The sequence below is a fragment of the Schizosaccharomyces osmophilus genome, chromosome 1 (genome assembly GCF_027921745.1).
Source record: "Schizosaccharomyces osmophilus chromosome 1, complete sequence".
Taxonomy (NCBI): domain Eukaryota; kingdom Fungi; phylum Ascomycota; class Schizosaccharomycetes; order Schizosaccharomycetales; family Schizosaccharomycetaceae; genus Schizosaccharomyces; species Schizosaccharomyces osmophilus.
In genome coordinates this window covers 254,638-271,976 of record NC_079238.1, presented here as the reverse complement: position 1 = coordinate 271,976, position 17,339 = coordinate 254,638, and the positions used below count along the sequence as shown (strand labels likewise).

General features: G+C 39.5%; 8 protein-coding genes across 8 annotated transcripts; 2 read left to right on the top strand and 6 right to left on the bottom strand.

Annotated features, from left to right (window-relative positions):
* Positions 1-211: 211 nt before the first annotated feature.
* On the top strand, positions 212-1,180 carry atg5 (autophagy associated protein Atg5; the record flags this gene model as incomplete). Its single annotated transcript, XM_056178918.1, has 4 exons — positions 212-304; positions 364-482; positions 544-721; positions 776-1,180. 4 exons carry the CDS (start codon positions 212-214, stop codon positions 1,178-1,180), a joined length of 795 nt encoding a protein of 264 aa, XP_056036988.1.
* A 249-nt stretch (positions 1,181-1,429) lies between these two features.
* On the bottom strand, positions 1,430-3,638 carry usp105 (U1 snRNP-associated protein Usp105; the record flags this gene model as incomplete). The annotated part of the gene is made up of 7 exons (XM_056178917.1): positions 1,430-1,860; positions 1,914-2,201; positions 2,256-2,851; positions 2,910-3,077; positions 3,149-3,252; positions 3,310-3,496; positions 3,547-3,638. The coding sequence occupies 7 exons, from the start codon at positions 3,636-3,638 to the stop codon at positions 1,430-1,432; spliced, it is 1,866 nt and encodes a 621-aa protein (XP_056034986.1).
* A 568-nt stretch (positions 3,639-4,206) lies between these two features.
* On the bottom strand, positions 4,207-5,814 carry ght2 (plasma membrane glucose/fructose:proton symporter Ght2; the record flags this gene model as incomplete). The annotated part of the gene is made up of 1 exon (XM_056178916.1): positions 4,207-5,814. The coding sequence occupies one exon, from the start codon at positions 5,812-5,814 to the stop codon at positions 4,207-4,209; it is 1,608 nt and encodes a 535-aa protein (XP_056034987.1).
* Positions 5,815-8,224: 2,410 nt separating this feature from the next.
* Positions 8,225-9,202, top strand: usp102 (U1 snRNP-associated protein Usp102; the record flags this gene model as incomplete). The annotated part of the gene is made up of 3 exons (XM_056178915.1): positions 8,225-8,342; positions 8,427-8,696; positions 8,844-9,202. 3 exons carry the CDS (start codon positions 8,225-8,227, stop codon positions 9,200-9,202), a joined length of 747 nt encoding a protein of 248 aa, XP_056036224.1.
* A 143-nt stretch (positions 9,203-9,345) lies between these two features.
* On the bottom strand, positions 9,346-9,999 carry vps25 (ESCRT II complex subunit Vps25; the record flags this gene model as incomplete). The annotated part of the gene is made up of 3 exons (XM_056178914.1): positions 9,346-9,537; positions 9,610-9,758; positions 9,810-9,999. 3 exons carry the CDS (start codon positions 9,997-9,999, stop codon positions 9,346-9,348), a joined length of 531 nt encoding a protein of 176 aa, XP_056036888.1.
* Positions 10,000-10,869: 870 nt separating this feature from the next.
* Positions 10,870-11,259, bottom strand: smg1 (Sm snRNP core protein Smg1; the record flags this gene model as incomplete). Its single annotated transcript, XM_056178913.1, has 4 exons — positions 10,870-10,890; positions 10,958-11,065; positions 11,108-11,179; positions 11,227-11,259. 4 exons carry the CDS (start codon positions 11,257-11,259, stop codon positions 10,870-10,872), a joined length of 234 nt encoding a protein of 77 aa, XP_056036894.1.
* A 735-nt stretch (positions 11,260-11,994) lies between these two features.
* Positions 11,995-13,768, bottom strand: eif21 (translation initiation factor eIF2A; the record flags this gene model as incomplete). The annotated part of the gene is made up of 2 exons (XM_056178912.1): positions 11,995-13,700; positions 13,744-13,768. The coding sequence occupies 2 exons, from the start codon at positions 13,766-13,768 to the stop codon at positions 11,995-11,997; spliced, it is 1,731 nt and encodes a 576-aa protein (XP_056034979.1).
* A 346-nt stretch (positions 13,769-14,114) lies between these two features.
* Positions 14,115-16,757, bottom strand: rsc1 (RSC complex bromodomain subunit Rsc1; the record flags this gene model as incomplete). The annotated part of the gene is made up of 3 exons (XM_056178911.1): positions 14,115-16,554; positions 16,617-16,685; positions 16,732-16,757. 3 exons carry the CDS (start codon positions 16,755-16,757, stop codon positions 14,115-14,117), a joined length of 2,535 nt encoding a protein of 844 aa, XP_056034980.1.
* Between the last annotated feature and the right edge of the window lie 582 nt (positions 16,758-17,339).

The window sequence follows — 17,339 nt, the reverse complement described above, 5'->3', positions numbered from 1 at the left end:
TTCCAGCTTTCAGCATTTTAAGACATTGCATTCACTCCTATACGACTTTTGAAAGGACTTAGCTTCCTTTTCACGTTGTTTCTGTATCCAGGGTATTAAACGTTCAATGAAGTGAACCTTTTATCTTTTCTTCTGATTACTTTCCTTCACTCTGGCGCTGAAAAGAGGTAATCGCTATAAATTCTATCAAGTACACGTTGCAAAAAAAATAATGAAACAACAAAGAGATTCAATACCTGAACTAGTTTGGAATGGAAACATTAGTGTCGAAGTACACCAAAAGGAAAATTCTCTAACTTACCTGGTACGCAGCTCAAGACATGTAACCTATCCTTTATTAGACTCTTCATCTAACTGAAATAGGCGAATCTTCCTAGGCATTCTTATTTTGCCCAAATTCTTGAGGACTTGAAGCAGCTATTTGCACCAAAGGCTGCTTTGGAAGAATGCTGGCTAAGTTCAGGGAAAGCATCTATCAAATGGTAAGCTTTGCATAGTGTTGATGAAATTCTTGAGTATCAAATCTAACATGGTTTTCTTTAGGCACTGGCCTGTAGGTGTACTTTACGATCTACTTTCGCTTAAAGACCCAGAATCTACTACCGCCCTTCCTGTTTTATGGCACCTTGATTTTCATGTTGGGTCCTTTCCAAGCTCCTTGGTTGTCCCCATGGGAAGCATGGAAACATTTCGTTCTTGTTTTTTTAATGCACTGAAAGAGGTACGTTCAGCATTATATTATATATGTAGCAAACATTAGTAACACCTTCTCAAGTCTGATTATGTTCGAAATGGAAGCTCATCCCTCGTAATTGCTCTTTCTAAACCAGAGACAGATTCATACTGGAATTCGTTACTGAACCACGACTTTTATGACTATCGACCAATTGCTACGAAGTTATTTGCAAGCAAATCTAGAATTATTCCTTTAAAATTTTATCTCGGTGCAGATGCTCCTATTGTCCAAACGTCCGCTTCTCTTGGCTACACGTTAGGTCATGTTTTGCACAAGCAATTACCTGAATTCTTCCCTTCCGATGTGTCTTGTTCATTATTAAAGCCTGTTTTACAGGGCATCGTCCTACCATTAAGCATTAGCACGGATTTAATGAACCGGGATTTCTGTTACCCTGACGGTTTTCTTCATATAGTCTTAATACCTATTTCAATTCAAGGATGATTTACTTGCAGAAGGATGAGTCACTATATATATTTTAAAGTCCATGATAACAAATTTAAACGTCTCATTAATATGACTACTCACAATCCTTTATGAAGGAGCTAACGAAATGAATTATTATATAAAATAGAGATCGTCGTGTCTTTATATTGGGTTAATATCTATAGAGGAGTCATTCTAACAAATCCCTTTTAATTATGTAAATCACAAAGCAGTCTTGCTTTTTCAATTAGAATACCATAAAGGGTCTTATTGCATATAAGGGACAGTCGCGGGAGCCACGGTTCCGTTTGATAAAAAGTTCGCTGGGACAGTTTCAGCAACTCCTTGCATACGATAGTATTTTTCATAAGGAGACTCTCCTGCCTTAACTTTCGCATCATTGACATCAACACCAGGATGTCCATTTACGCTCAATAGTTTGGCACTTACTTGCTTAGTGTCTTCTCCTTCAACAAGCTTTTTCCAATGGGTTTCGCGTACAGAAAAAGGGCCAAAAGTTTCCCGGTCCAAGGAAAGGTATTCTGATATAGCATTAGGACTTGTAGAACGATAGTTTAAATATTCCATGTAGATTTTTGTCAAATCCATTACCGTACGAGGAGCTAATCTCGTATGGGATTTTATGAACTTCATGACAGCAGAAACCCTACTATGATGATCGCTTCCGTTTTCCAAGGCTAAATAAATAGTTAGTATCACAATCGCGTTATGCCATATATCTTTTACTTACTTAAAGGTTGTTCAAGTTCAAAACGAAGATAAGAAATCCAAAAATATCGGCTATCCAGCATGGCCGGAGCATTCTGTAAAAACATATTTCTAGCTAATTCATCGTTTCCTTCAATTTTCCAAACTAATTTTATATCTTCCGTAATTAATATTGCGGCGGCGCCAGGGTCGCAACCACCCTCATTGACTATACTTCTTAAAACAGCATGTGCATTTGTTAAACCAGTTTCCCTAGAGACTCTCCGTTCAAGATTAGCCCAACCTAAAGCTGCTTCGAGGTTTCCTGGAACTGATAATATGATGTTAGTGAATATATTCTCGGTTCCACTTAATTCTCACATACGCTGAGTTAAAACGGATTGGTAGATTGCCCTAGCAGAAGCAATATTTCCTAAAGATTCTTCAAATAATGCAAACTGTATCCGAATTCCTGGTCGAGATATAGACGCAAATATACAGGCAGCTCGCTCATAAATAATGCGAACATCCTCTGTATGATCAGGTTGGGAAAGCATCCACCGAGCAAATCGGAACCAAAATTCATCGTAAAGAGCGCAAGCAACCAAACATTTTTCGTAAAGATAGTAGATTCTACAGAAATCTCCTTCTATTTCCTCAAAATCAAGGTACTTTCTCCAATTTACCAATTGTGGTTCATCTAACTCTTTAACGTGAAAGTAAGGGCGCTTGATTTCGGCTTCAAATGTCCAACGCTTAGCAACCTCTATCTGGGTTTTCTGAAATATTTGCAAATGAATGTTGTAAATTCTAGCACGAATCTCCCGCTCAATTTCTAGTTCGCCTCTTTCGACCGTAATCTGTTTCGATCCTGCACTGACAACTTCTGGGGGTTCACGCAAAACGTCTGTTCGCACAGAACCTAAGACGTCGGGAGGCAGAAGGAGCTGCAATGGCTGAGTTTGTGAGACTTGTACAAACCTTTTTATCGTTAGTATTCTATTCCACAAGCCTACAATCCTACGAATATCTGACTTACCTTTCAAAGTAACGCGCATACTGATGCAAAGGGATATGGACAAGTCGTTCCAGGATTTGGTAGACGAGATCAGCTCTTTCTTGCCTTTCTTCAAATTCTATATATTTATCCCAAAATGGATGCGAAAGGAAATCCAATCCAATCATCTCGGATCCCTGCATGAATACTCTTGTTGTATCTGTTAGTAAACTGGCTACAACCTTTATCGAGAATCACATATGTGGAGAACAGGTACATACTCTCTAACTTCATTTGGATCATGATTGGTCTCCATTTTGAATGCACAGTAGTTTGCCCAGAGATCTACCGAGTAAGGGATCCCAGCAATTCCTCTTTCGTACACCTATTCAACAGTCAGCAGACGTTCAGACGTCTTTTTAAACTTATAGTTATCACATACCTTTTCAGAAGCTTCTGGTCCGGCAACAAAAAACTCAAAGTCTGCATATTTTTTCCAATAGCCAAATAGCAAAGGGAACTTTGTCAAGAACCTATCGTAGACGCTTCGAAGTGTATTTATAGTTTGTTTTGATGAATTTCTATCAATTCCTCCTTCTATTGTCTCGGTTGCACGAATCAATGCTTCCCTAGAGCTGGGTTAATCATGTTGTCCGTTGGTATGTCGACAAAAGCATACCAGACGTCAAAATCATCCTGATTTTTCGTTAGCTGACGGTTTAATTTATCCCATTCTGTCTCTTCTGCTATGTAAATGTCCCCGTAATCCATGTTCACCTAAAATGCAAAGACGCGCAGGTTTGGTACTTCTAAGCTGCTCCTCTCTCACCGAATATATATTCTATTAACGAGTTGCTATATGGATAAAATGAAAACACAAACACTACCTCTATTCTTTTTCTAAAACCAAGTAGAAACAGTGGTCATATGAGAATGCATTTTATCATTGCCATTCTTTACCTTGTTTACTTTCTCTTATTTATTATCTTCATCCTACCTGCTACATAACTACTGACTCCATGCAGACAACTTTAATAAATGGGAAAACGAAAAACTTCATAAAAATCTGAATAAAATTATTTTTATATACTCAACATTTGAATACCAATGCATTAGACCTCACTTGAACAGAAATAAAACCACGTCAATAAACGCAACAAATAACTGAATCGACGATGTCTATATATATTAAAGGAATTATCCTCCAACATTATAGCCTTTTCCTATAAACAGATCAACTCTTCAGAAAAGACAGGCTTTGAATCTTTCCATTTCTAAAAGCTATGTATATATTTTTGACGATTAGTTCGCAAATTTTCAAACTGATATAGTTCATAGTTTATGCATAGTCCTCTTCATGAGAAGAGTATCGAGGAGAAGACTCGGTATTAGAAGCACGTTCGACGTACTCAACAGATTCACCACGAGCACCACGGCTCTTCTCACGGTTCTCTTTGTCAGCCTTCTTTTGTTCTTTGTAATCAAGCTTGAAATGAGTAGAGTTCCATGGTTTAATATCGGACATATACAACTCGTTAATTTCTTCCAAACTAAGACCCTTGGTCTCCTTGGCAAAGAAGAAAATAACAATTGCACCAGTCAAGTTGGAAGCAGCAAAGACATAACCATACTTGAAGCCAATAGAGTTTTGAATAAAGGGAGTAAAGAAAGAAATCAAAAAGTTCCAAAGCCAGTTAGCTGAAGTAGCAACGGCAGCACACTTCGAACGGTAGCGGACAGGGTACGATTCACCAACAATAACGTAGGCAGCAGGGGCCCAAGTTTGGGCGAAACCGAAAATAAAAAGACAAGCACAAACGATCATGACTGCACCAGCACGGGTGTTGGAAGTTCCATTCGGTTTGTAAAGGGCGCGGCTACCAACGGCACCATAAATCCAGAACCACATGGATTGCCAAAGACCACCAATAATCAGAGGGTTACGACGACCAAAGTATTCGAGAGTAAACATACCACCAAAAGTACAACCAAAGTTACAAGCATCAAGAATTAAGGCGGAAAGATATGGAGATTTAATACCAGCACCTTCGGCGACTTGGAAACCATAATAAAAGAAGTAGTTGTTACCAGTAAGTTGTTGAATAGACATGACAAACATACCTAAAAAGGTACGATAACGAATGTTTTTACCAAAGATACTGGCCCAAGAGCAGGTACCACCAGCGAATTCCTCGTCAATAGACTTTTTGAGACGACCATATTCTTCTTGGACTTCAGGATTATCAGCAGGCACTTCAGAGCTCTCAGAAAGTACTTTAACTGCATCCTCATCTTTGCCAATTTGAATAAGATAACGTGGAGACTCGGGCAAGAAAGTGATACCAATAAGGGTAATGATACCCCAAATCAAGTTGACACCCATGGAAACTCTCCACTGAGCAGTCTTATGAAGCTTGTGGGTACCCATATTGACACATGCAGCAATGAAAATACCACCAGTGACGAACAATTGATACGTGACGACAATTGTACCACGGATGGAAGGAGGAGCAGTTTCTGATTGATAGCCAGGGGCCAACACAGAAAGAGCACCAATACCAAAACCGGTCCAAATCTTAGCAACGATAATTTGGATCCAAGAAGGAACAGTGGTGACTTGAATAATGATACCTATGATATATACCATAGTCCAACCAATAATGGACTTGCGCTTACCATAACGATCAGCCAGGGGGGAAGACATAATACAACCAGTCAAAGAACCAATGTTGACCATACCGACCAACAGACCCTGACGCCAAGAAGAGTAAGTGTAGGAATCCGTGATGGGACTATAACGATCCGCATATCGCGTTTGAAAGTCTCTCATATTGGTGACACCACCAATGGAACCGGTATCAGCACCGAACATCCATCCAGCCATGGAGACGAAAATCAACATGATCATGGTAAAGACCTTACCACGCTTAAAGTTTAGTAACGACATATTGAAGATAGTTTCGAAATATTTCTTTTAACAGGGAAAAAAACAACAAGCAGCCCGAAATATTCGTAAGAGGAAAGAATAGAAAAAGTATCTACAAAAAAATATAGTACTATCCTAGTGAAAGAAGCGTGAAACTCGATAAATAGTTTGACGAAACTTCTAGTCGAAAAAAGAATGAGATATCTCTACGGAAAAAGAGAGTCTTAGATATTTTGGGTACTTTTTCCAAAAGAAAAGAAAACACCTTAAAAAATCTCTGAAAGATTTAGTTCTTTTTAAAGTGATTCTCTAAAAGCTTTTTCCAACCACACAAGGCTATTGCTCAATGGATACAAACTGCCTCGAAATCAGTTTGGAAAATGACACAAAGAATTATTAATTTATTGGTTATTCTTTGCGTGTTCTCTATTTTCTCAAGACCTCAAAAAAACTTGGAAAAAGCGGTCGAGGTAAGAGAGATTGTAGGTTGGTGAAAGAAAAGTTCACGAATGGGTGCTCTGACACTTATATAGATATTCGGTAATTTTCCCCCCGAAAGCTACTGCACTTTTGTAAATTCTACTAGGAAAATTTTGACATCTCAACGTTAAAACTTTCAACATATTACGTCACCAATAAGAACAAGGCAAGCACAGTACATGTCATCGTGACAGTCGGATTGGTTGTCTGATCACACAAAGCAGTCACGAGCAATGTGGAGAGCCAATCAAAGACACTACACGACTCCTGTCTCCAAGGTATCGATAGGGACAAATGTGCGCAACTCGACCAAAAATGCCGCTCCTTTATTGTGTCTTATAGGTCTATAGCGAGGAGAGACGCGGGTTAGCGATTGAAACTATGGAGAAGAAACGGAGAAGAGTGAAAAAAAAAAGTATTGCAAATTAAAAAAATAAAAAACAGCAACCCAAGAGTTTCAAACCCTTTTCAAAGAGATTCTTTTCCGTCCATTTGTTGGGTTCCCCTGTGCTATTCCGTTTCTCCACAACCTTCCATCAGCTGCTCTTTGAAATCCCGATTGTTTCCCCATTTTCATCCCGCGTTTACAAACGTTTCGTCTCGCTAACTGTTTGTTTCATCTCCAACTCAGTCATCCGTCGGAGAAACCTCCATAGCACAACTTACTCTATTGAACCAGACTCCAGGTAATTTCTTGATTAAAACAGACGCGTTTTCCAAAGGAAACGCGACGCATCAATTTACATGTTCCTACTAAGATGATGGATCCAAGAGAAACAAGAATTGGGATGATCATCTCTTAAATACTCAAACACTTTGTTTATAATCGTTAAGGTTCTATACTATTCCCCTCTTGTAAGAGGAGAAGAACCCAATGGTGGCATTCTCCTTTGTGGAGATGGAACTAGGCTTTCCTTTTCCCCCACTCAATGATGTCCAGATAAAACTAAGTTTAGGTTTCCATCAGGTATGAGATGTCATTGGCTAATGTCGAACCATCGGACCAATGACAAGCCACAGTAGAAACCTTCCTGGGTCTCCAGTGATAAGTCTACGAACCTTTTTTTTGTCTATCACAAAATATAAACAAAAAAGACAAGCAAACAAAAGAGAACCCATTTTTCGACGATTTCCCTCTCCAACGCTTCCATTTTCCTACTCTACGTGGGTTATGACCTTTGTTTCCAAGAAAAACAAAGCAAAAGTGGCAAGTGCGTTCCTTGCTTTTGTCCCGCATCTGTTACCCCGGACACAAATACTTCTTGATACGCGATGCGATTTCATTGGCTGGTTTATCTCCATGTACCCCACATATTACAAAAATGAACCCGTTTCTCCGGGTAAGTGACAGGTCGCTGATAAGTCGGAGGTGAATGTGTGGGGAGTTTCGTCCGAAGCTTTTACCACAGTGCAGTACGTTATATTTTGTACAGTGAGCATTTTCCGATTTTGGAATTCATATTGTGCATTTGTACGTCTATGGAATTTGTTTTAGCATACTCCGTTGAAATGCATTGGTAAACAAAGATGCTGGCTGAAACATTCGGCAAAAACACAGATGAACAGGTGAACTGTTGGAAATCAAACCGCCGACTGGAGGGTTTCCACTGTCCCCCTTTGTTGGGATCTATGAAACTCATTGCAAAGTGTATTTCTTGAAAAGCCAAGGCACGTCCACAGCATAACTCGTTGCTTCGTGCCAAAGGGCCAGAAACATAACCAAAAACATAGAAAAGATAATGAGGAAAAGAAAGGTTCCTCTTAACGGAATTCCATCGCTTCCTTTTGTTTCCAACCGCTCCCTCCTACAGCTGCCTTTCTCATATTCTTTCCTTTCCTTGTACCTCACTAAACACTGTCCTAGGTTGTATTGTTCCAACACGCGTTTCCAGAGGACACTTGTAGAGTCGTTGGAAAAAGGTTCCTGTTTTCCTTCTTTTACATCGCTTTCATGAACTCTCCGTCCGTAACAGGAAATCAAGCATCAGAGGGTCGTCCCGAAGAGGTTTTGGGAAAACCATCTGAGACGCTGTACATTCGAAATATAGAAGAAAAAATTCGGGTTAGCAGTATGTTAATTGCTCTCTCTTTACAGTTCTATATAAAAATAAAGACTTGGGCTTTCATTTCGAATGCTAACCGATGTTGAACAGTGCTGAAGCAAATTTTGGAACACTTGTTTGGAGCGTATGGCAAGGTACTCAGTGTTCAAGCCAGAAAGACGCTGCGCATGCGTGGGCAAGCATTTGTTGTCTTTGAAAACACCCAAGATGCTAACCGTGCTCTCCAAGATTTACAGGGGTATCCTTTGTATGGAAAACCTATGATGATTCAATTCAGTCGAACCAAAAGCGATGCCATCGTCCAGCTTCAGGACCCACAGCAGTTGGAATTGCATAAAACTCAACGTCACGAGCGAAGAGGTACGATTTTTCTGCCGTTGTGGATGCACAGCCTGAACCTACAGATGCAAACATATGTATTTAGGTGGAGAAGCTACAATTACAATGGCTTTTCAGTCCATCCAACGATGAAATTTTTTTGTTTCTTTTCTTACTAACCATTGGCAGAACACTTAAAACGTACAGGTGCCCTACAACCACCTGCACCCAAAGCCGCTCACAAGAAACAGCCCGTGAAGCGTGCCGCTCCAGGAGAACGGAAATTCAATATTAACGAAGATCTGCTTCCTCCCAACAAAGTTCTTTTACTTCAAAACCTTCCTCAAGAAGTTACGGCTGAGATACTTACACAAATCTTTGAAGCATACCAAGGCTTTCAAGAGGTTCGTATGGTCCCGGGACGCAGGGGAATTGCCTTTGTGGAATACGACACGGAGAGAGAGGCCGGTGTTGCGAAAAACGGTACAGCGGGTATGGCCCTCAGTGGCAGTCAGGTTAAGGTAACCTTTGCCAGAAAAGCCTCTTAGTATATTCGGCTATGAATGGAACATGAATTATGATTTTGCCTTTTTCCTTTTCTTTCTGATCTTTCTGATCATTGCAGAAATCGGAAAAGTTCGCAAGTTGAACTTTTCTGGGCGTATCCAGCCACAGAGTCGAAATGAATCTTCTAAGATGTGGACAACACTTTGAAGCCGGTGTATTTCCCAGAAGAACCTTTCATCAACTCTACATTCCCTTTTTTCATTAACGATTCTAAAACTTTGTGTAGTAGACCTTCCTCCAAGCAATCTACTTCTTTGCATTGTTCCTGTAATTCATAGTAGGTGCAAACAGCACCATCTCTTCCGGTGTCAAATAACTACAATTGTTAGTTAACGTGCAAAAATAAAATGGATTTATGTTTTTCATCCCGTAGTAGCGTCGTATATACCCATTTTGTGATAATATTTCCCCATTCAGCAATGGAACGCCAGTACACCCAAAAGGTATCTCGAGGTTCCTTCTTTTGAGTCCATTCAGCGTAATTTTGCTTCACCATATCTTCTACAATTTCCCGGAACACAGGTAATGGTAGTGTTCCTACATAAATCGTCAGTCAAATGTTTTTCCTCTATAAAAGTCCAAACTTACGGTGAATGGCTTCATTATGAACTAATGGGCTGTCTAGTAATTCAGCATGAATACTCAACTGAGTAATTCTATGCTCCCGGCACCAAATATGGATCCATTTTTGCCAAGCCGATTTTTGGGATTGCCAAGTGTTTTCATTCACTTGACGAGTGAAAAAAGGAGGGAAATTATAAATAGCTGGAACTTTCATGTTTTTGGAAGCCTTGTCTACTTTTCGGTGTAGAAAGGGTCTTCATGGATTGGATGCGTCCTTCTCGTCACTACAGAGGAGGTATAAGAAACAGACGACAACCCCAAAGCTTTTTAACGTTAGAGTATGAAAATAGAAAAGAAATTTACAAAACAAATGAAAATTAACAATGGCAGTGTTACTGTACGTCTATCTACAAGAGCTATAAAGACAAGCCATAAATAGAGAATCATGTTCCAGAACAGGTTTTTACAACTTTTTAAATGAATCTTCTTCCCATTTGGGTGCTGCTTTTTCAGTTTTGGCAAACGTGTAACAAGATCTCTGATGTTTTATGTCAAAAGCAAAACGTACACCTTGATTCAGTAACACAAAGAGCCCCTACAGCCAATTCTTATCCATATATTTAAAAGATGCACATGAGAACAGAGTTGAATTTAGTTTGTTTAAAGTCCCTCCATGTAAATTCTTACTGCTTTGCTTATGCTTGAACTGCGTTTGTTGTTTTCATCAAGAGATTTATGCCATTCAAAAATATCTGTAATGATTTCACCAGCATTTCGTTGAAAATTTCGTAAAACGGTATTTTCATTCATCCTGTCTTGGGTCTTATGAACTGTTATTGTTGGAATGGATGCATCCATTCTCAATGACTCTTGTAATTGACTAAGTTCAAAAAGACTCGAGAATAGTTTTATCCTATTGCACCCGACTTGGTCGAGTGTCAGTCGTCCTATGCATGAAAACTACTTGAGCATTTGAAACGAAACCTAATAAATTTTTCTTTCCTGTCCTTCTAAAAGAGAAACCCTTCTTTGCCTCATGCAGAAAACCATTGACTAGGAACGATGGTCCTCCATCATGTCTATTTTAGGATATCTTTTCTAGAGCCTAAAGTTCAAACGGTTAGAATCAAAAGGAAAAAAGGTGATACACTATCCCTCAAGAGAAAGCTTACCTCTATCATAATAACCGAATTACCACGAATCGTAACAGACCCGATTTTGACTTTTTCACCATTTGCTTTCTCTTCGGTCGTGTCTTCGAGTACAATGTTTAAAAAAATCTTTCATATTAGTATTTCGAATTCATACAACTAGTATCTTACATCGTAACCACGCAAAACGCCATATACTTTGCGAGAACCGTTCAATTGAACAAAAACCTGCTTGTCCAAATACTACAGACACCGTTAGCAGCAGTTCTCATTTCTTTCTAAAACCATACTTTTTTCAAATCGGGAACACTTGCTTTCGACATTTTCCGTCTATTCTAGGTGGTTTTCTTTTGATTTTGCAAGTGTCCTCTTGCTAAGGAAAATGATTTACTATATTTGTTACTTGTTGTTGTTACTTGGTCTTGCGAAAGCGGTTATTGGATTTACATAGCAGAATAGTTTGGAATAGAATTTGCTTTACGTAGATGTTCAATGGTTTTATAATTTGAGGTTTATAGATGACAAAAGGGAAATATATTTTCCTTATTCCTTTTTGCTATGGCTGGCTGGTTATTGGCAAGTTCGTTGTGGTTCAATTTCACCAATTTTTTTTTTTTTTACACATAAAAGGACAGTTACCTTTCCAAAGGAAAAGGATACAACGAGTGAAAACAAGGAAAGAAAAAAAATCATGGAGAACAAAAAGCTTCAATTGAGAACCAGCTCCAATGTCCATTGAATAAACGCTGAAATATCATAACATTTAAGCGTATACTGTTAAAAACCAAAAAAATCAGAAGCAAACTCACGACATGATCACAGTTACAGCATAGTTCGATATTTAGGTAAATATACATAATAACAAACCCTGCAAGGGCCCAATCCCATATTCATTCGAATAAATTGCATATCAAGTACTTCGTCACCTATTGCTTCTATATTTTAACGTCTCACTAGTGAGAAAAAATAACAATTAGAGGCTTGGGGTTTTTTTAAGAAGGTTTAAACCTAAGAAACTGTTTTTTTTCTTGGAAAAATGAAAAAGCGGTCCGATCTGCTTAAGCATTTGGGTTCCAACCAAGTGCTTTCAGCTCCTCTAAAACCTTTCCTTCGGACTCTACTTTCTTAACTTGAGTAGCCTCCAGCTCTTCATTCTTGTCCAAACGTGCCTTGAGATCGTCAATGGCACGCAACTTTTTGCAGAGGGAACGGATTTTCTTCTCGTCACTCGCCTCAGCAGGAGGTTGTTGAGGTGCAGCCTTCTGACTATTATTAGATTTGTTCTTTTTGCTGTTCTTTTCTGGCACTGGGGCAGCACCAGGAACAACACGTTGACGAGGAGTGGCTTGCAACTTTGAAGCGCTGTTGCTGCTCAAAACATCGAGCTCCTCACGCTTATAAGAGAATGTGGAAGCTTGGCCTCTAGCACCAGGAGGGCGATAAGCACCCGTAGGCTTAACGGCAGGCTTGGAAGACAGCTTGCTAGCAGACTCGTGAGCATTTGGAGCAGAAGGTAAGCTAGAAGCACTTTGGGAATCATCCACCAAAGCAACGTTTAACAGGCTAGGCCTCCAAAATGCCTGATAAAGTTCTGCGAATTCTTCATAGAACATGGGTGCTCCTGTAATGTGCCAAATTTTAATACTATTGTCAACACGAAGTCTGGGAGATGTGACAGCCGTCAATAAGAATTGGCTGTCGGGACTGAATTCGCAGAAAGTACTATTAGCAGCTTCAACGGTAGTTATTTTCTTCATTTGATTGAGGCGGTCGAAAATATCAATGCTACCTTGGAGATTTCCAAAACCTGCCAACATGATATATCTTGAATTTGGTGAAAACAAAAGTGTGTTTCGAGGTGCAAGGGGCAAGGTATGGATAACATTAGCACGGCTGTCATAGATTGAAGTCTTCGCAGGCATGTAACCATAAACAATACCGAACTCCTTGGAATTTGTGTTCCAGGCGACATCGTGGATAGGGCCTTCGCGATCCAAATCAACACGGCTGTCAAATTGGCCAGTAATTCCCAGAAGATATAGATTTGTTTCACCATAATAATTCTTGTTTGACTTATCAACATCAGTTTGTGTCAAAACCAATAGAGAAGTACCTAAAGCATTCCATTTGAATTGAACCTTGTCGGCCTTGAAGAATGTCTTCTGGGAAAGGGGTCTGGTAAAGTTGGGAATGCTGTATGTACGAACCGAGGCTGGTGCACCCTTTCTTTCCGGGACAAACACAGCAACGATGTGGTTCCGTCCGGGAGACAAAGCAAAGTCACTCATTCCTTCCACTCGTAACTTGAATACTGGAGGCTTTCCCAAGTTGGCAGTGTCATAGAAATGAATCTCATTGGTCACCAAACGAGCTGCAAGTTTTTCATCGACGGTGTATTGCAAGTTCCAGCCAGTTTGGTTACGTTGAACAAAGCTGAATATCAAGTCGCCGGTGTCGGTGTTCCAAATCTTCATATTTTGCTTGGGATTTCCATCAGCTTCCTTGCCAGGGCGCTCCCATGTACCTAAGATGCTTCCTAGAGGAGAAAATCCCAGCTCGTAAACGTTTGCTGCTGGCAAAACTCTCAATGTCTTTCCAGACCCAGTGTCAATGATAACAACATTATTTGGGCTAGCGTATGCATAGTATTTCCCGTTAGGAGTATAGCAAGAAACACGAACTATTTCATCAACTTCCTCGAATGCAGCTGGCTTGGTAAAGTTTTCGCTGGCATTCACGAGCCCAATGGCCTTAGTTGACCGAACTACATAGTTAGTTTCTCCTTCATTCAGTTAATTATTACGAACAAGCAAATTGATTTTTTTGGGACATCCTATAAGATGTTGTTTAAATGAAAAATATTCAAACGAATCAAAAAGAAGTTGTATTGTAACGGTAAATGTATGTCTACCATGCTGGTTTAACGATGGATAACGCAGGACTGCAATTTTAAAAAAGAGGTGAATTAGAAGATGAATATAATGTACTAATTGGATGAAGTTCTGAGGACCATAGTCATCTATTCACTATGAATTATTTTAGATAAAAATGAATTGTTTTTATTGGCAATGAACGTCCACCTTCAATGCCTCAGGCCATAAACTAATTCATACCAATGAAGAAAAAAATCTAATGTACACAGATGTATGCATCCAACTTCAGGCAACCATAACCAAAATTAGTGCTTCATATTAGGCAACTCGCTCTTTAATGTGTGAATTTGTTGTACCTGCAAATCATGCAGCTTTTCTAAAGCTGAACTAATTAGTTTGTCATGCTTGTGCGCTTCTTCTCTGTTAGGGGAAGTTTGCAATTCTTTTTTTTTATCCTGGCTCCTTTTTCTTTTGAATTCCAAATATTTTAACGAATGACTTAAATTAGAATTATAATTTTGTATTGGTAGCGGATCTTGAGGTGGAACCGAATACCATAGGACATTACCAGAGTCGTCCTTATCAAGAACCTTCACTGTGTCAACGTTAATGGTAGTTTTCTCATCAATTCCTTGACCAGCGGCACTGCCATCTTCTTTTTGATGAGTCCCTGGAATTATAAATGCAGCTGTATATGAAGGAAGAGGTGGCATCGTATGCACATTGTTTGCAGTACTCAAATGTGTTGTTTGTCCGGATACGTTAGCAACCGATCCAGGAGCGCGTGTACCTTGTGGTGTTACATTCGCTTTTGTAAATTGAGAATTCATCTTCGACCCGTACAGGTTGGATAAATTTTGAGATTGAGGCATGGAAGTAACGTCTTGTGTGCTTCCATAAAAAGGACGTGCTGGTAAAGGACCCATGTTGCTTTGATTTCCCAAGGGGGGGTATCCACCTGCAGAACCGTACATCCCTGGACCTGGCAAGCCTAATCTTGAAAGATGGGATTGTGTACGATCCGAGTGAGTACTAGTCTTTCTTGCATAAGTTGGCATTACAGGAGGAGTACCATTATTCAAATGGGAAGGCTTCGGCGTTGACGAAAACGATTCGGAAGGGGATGGAGAAATAACGCGGTTTGGATTCAAATTATCATCAAGATTCGTAGAAGTTGGCAATATAACACCCTGAGCAGGAATCGCGTTCATGCTATTGTTACCAAATAAAGCCATCTGCGTTTGAGTGTCGGACATTTGGGGTCTCCCAGATAGCAAGTGAAGCAAAGGACTAGGAACTTTATTTGGAGGGATAGTATGATCAAAAAGTATCATTTCATAGTCGAATCCTCGAACTTCTTCAGGCATACACCCTTTCCAGGATTTAATTTTGCTGAATTGTTTCGTGTCATCATTATAGCGAGACTCACAAACAAACACCGGCGTTGAGCGAATACCTTTCGGCCTCCCGCGCACGTAGCGAGTGATGTACATTACAAAACATCTTTCAATAATATCCGAAACAGGATGATCCCTGTAAAGAGATGTTTTGAATACTTCGTTTTCATAGAAGATGCGATCGGCACGGTGTACGGTTTGTTCAGGGCGGAAGTACCAGCATACGGTTATCCAAGGTGTTTGGTCAGATGAATTCCAAATTTTGAATATCTGTGCAACAACCGGTTTATTAAGGTCAGACGGGTTCTTCAATAATATCCAATCCCCTATGCTCAGCGGAGTGCCTTCATAAAAGATGGATGTCTGAAATTGCTTGTCGTGTCTCTGAGAAGTGTGAGAATCTACGTCGTATGGACCACCATCAACATCCAGTCTTCCCAGCTCCATTTGAATCACGTCGGCCAAGTACTTTTGTAGAAAGTCGGCATCGCGGAATACCTGACTAGAAGAGTCATTAAAAGATTTTGCATTGTTGAACATGAGGTTAAAATCAGAAATGAACTCATCAAGAGACGAATATTGATTTTTGTTTAATTTCTTCTGGATCACATCTAGGGCCATGGGATGGTGAATTGCTTGATAATATTCAGGAAACATCCTTGGATCTGGTAAACGCTCAAATGGTGCAAATAATTGTCTTCCATTCACATCCCGATATCTTCGAACCTGACGCATAATCACTTTTGCTTTTGCTTCTAGTGGAACAGTTGGTTTCGTTGGAAATTGTTGCAACTTTCTATGTTTGACATCTTCTTCTTTCGCCACGGACTCATCACGAGCAAATTTTCTCTTTAACTCTGTATCTGCTTCAGCTTCTTCCCCATAAAACTCTGAATCCTGATCAGATGGTTGTTCTTCATGCTTTACTTGTTTGGGTGTATTGGGTGTATTTGATGCATTTGCAGAAAGCAAGCTTTGGGGGGAAATCGAAGAAGGTCGGAAGGTATTGGAGGTAGTACTTTTTTGACTCATCATAGCATGCGATGCTTGAACCTGAGGCCAAAGGGTCATAGCTGTGAATCCTTGCTGGTGCAGCATTTGTAACTGGAGAATACAAAATTCTTCCAACATACAAACAAGAGAGAAGCTCTGCGAACCGTGGTACAAAAATTTGACATTAGCGATTAATTGAGCGATGTCAAAGACAAATTCTGATAAATCTCGATAAGCAGAGCTTTCTATCTTTAGTTGAACTGCTTTCAAACAGGTTGGCCGATTGCTGGCAAATAAATCATTCGGATTGTCCGACAGCGGATTCGTTTCAATTATTTTAGAAAGGGAATTTCCACTAATACAAATTGTGTGTTAGATCATTCACTTTTTCTCATTCATATACCGAGCACAACGTACACATTATCCTTGGAACTTCGAATTCGCTCAAGAAAGTAAATAAGAAGTTTATGGTGTTTTCCATCCTCTCTAATAAAATGTTAGTCTATATTATGATGGTTGAAATGCCACATACGTAGAGGAACCAGCGTTTCCAGACATAGTGGAATACGGCCACGTTCGAGTGTGGATTGGAAATGGGAGCAATTACAATCATACCTTGGAGTGCATTAAGTTTGTTTACCGGTTTTGAATGTCTGCCTTAATATTCTTTTGCGTGTTTGACTGTAGTTGAAAAGGGTTTACCGATATTAAACATTAAAGTACTATAACGTTTACCACAACGCAAAAATATGTTTAACGAATACGTACTAGCTCTTTGGTAAATAAATAAATAGGCGGAAGAAAATATGAATTACATAGATTTCAGTACAGCGTACTTTTTCCTTTCTATTTGAATGTGGTTTATTTTTATTAGAGATGTGAAAAGATTTTTTACCTATAAAGTCGTTTGGTCTCAGGTTCTTTCTTTTCTCTAGGATGCTAAAAGAGAATAGAATGGATTTTTTTCAAACAAATGGACTTTAATACTCACATTCATATATCATAAACAGAAACGGGTTTTCTATTTTTATTTTAAATTCTTTTGTTTTCTTTTATTCAGCAAGAATCCTTGGCTGGATGATGATCACCTTGCTAAAAGAATCAGTCCTATGACCTCAAATTCTATAGCACTCTAAATCG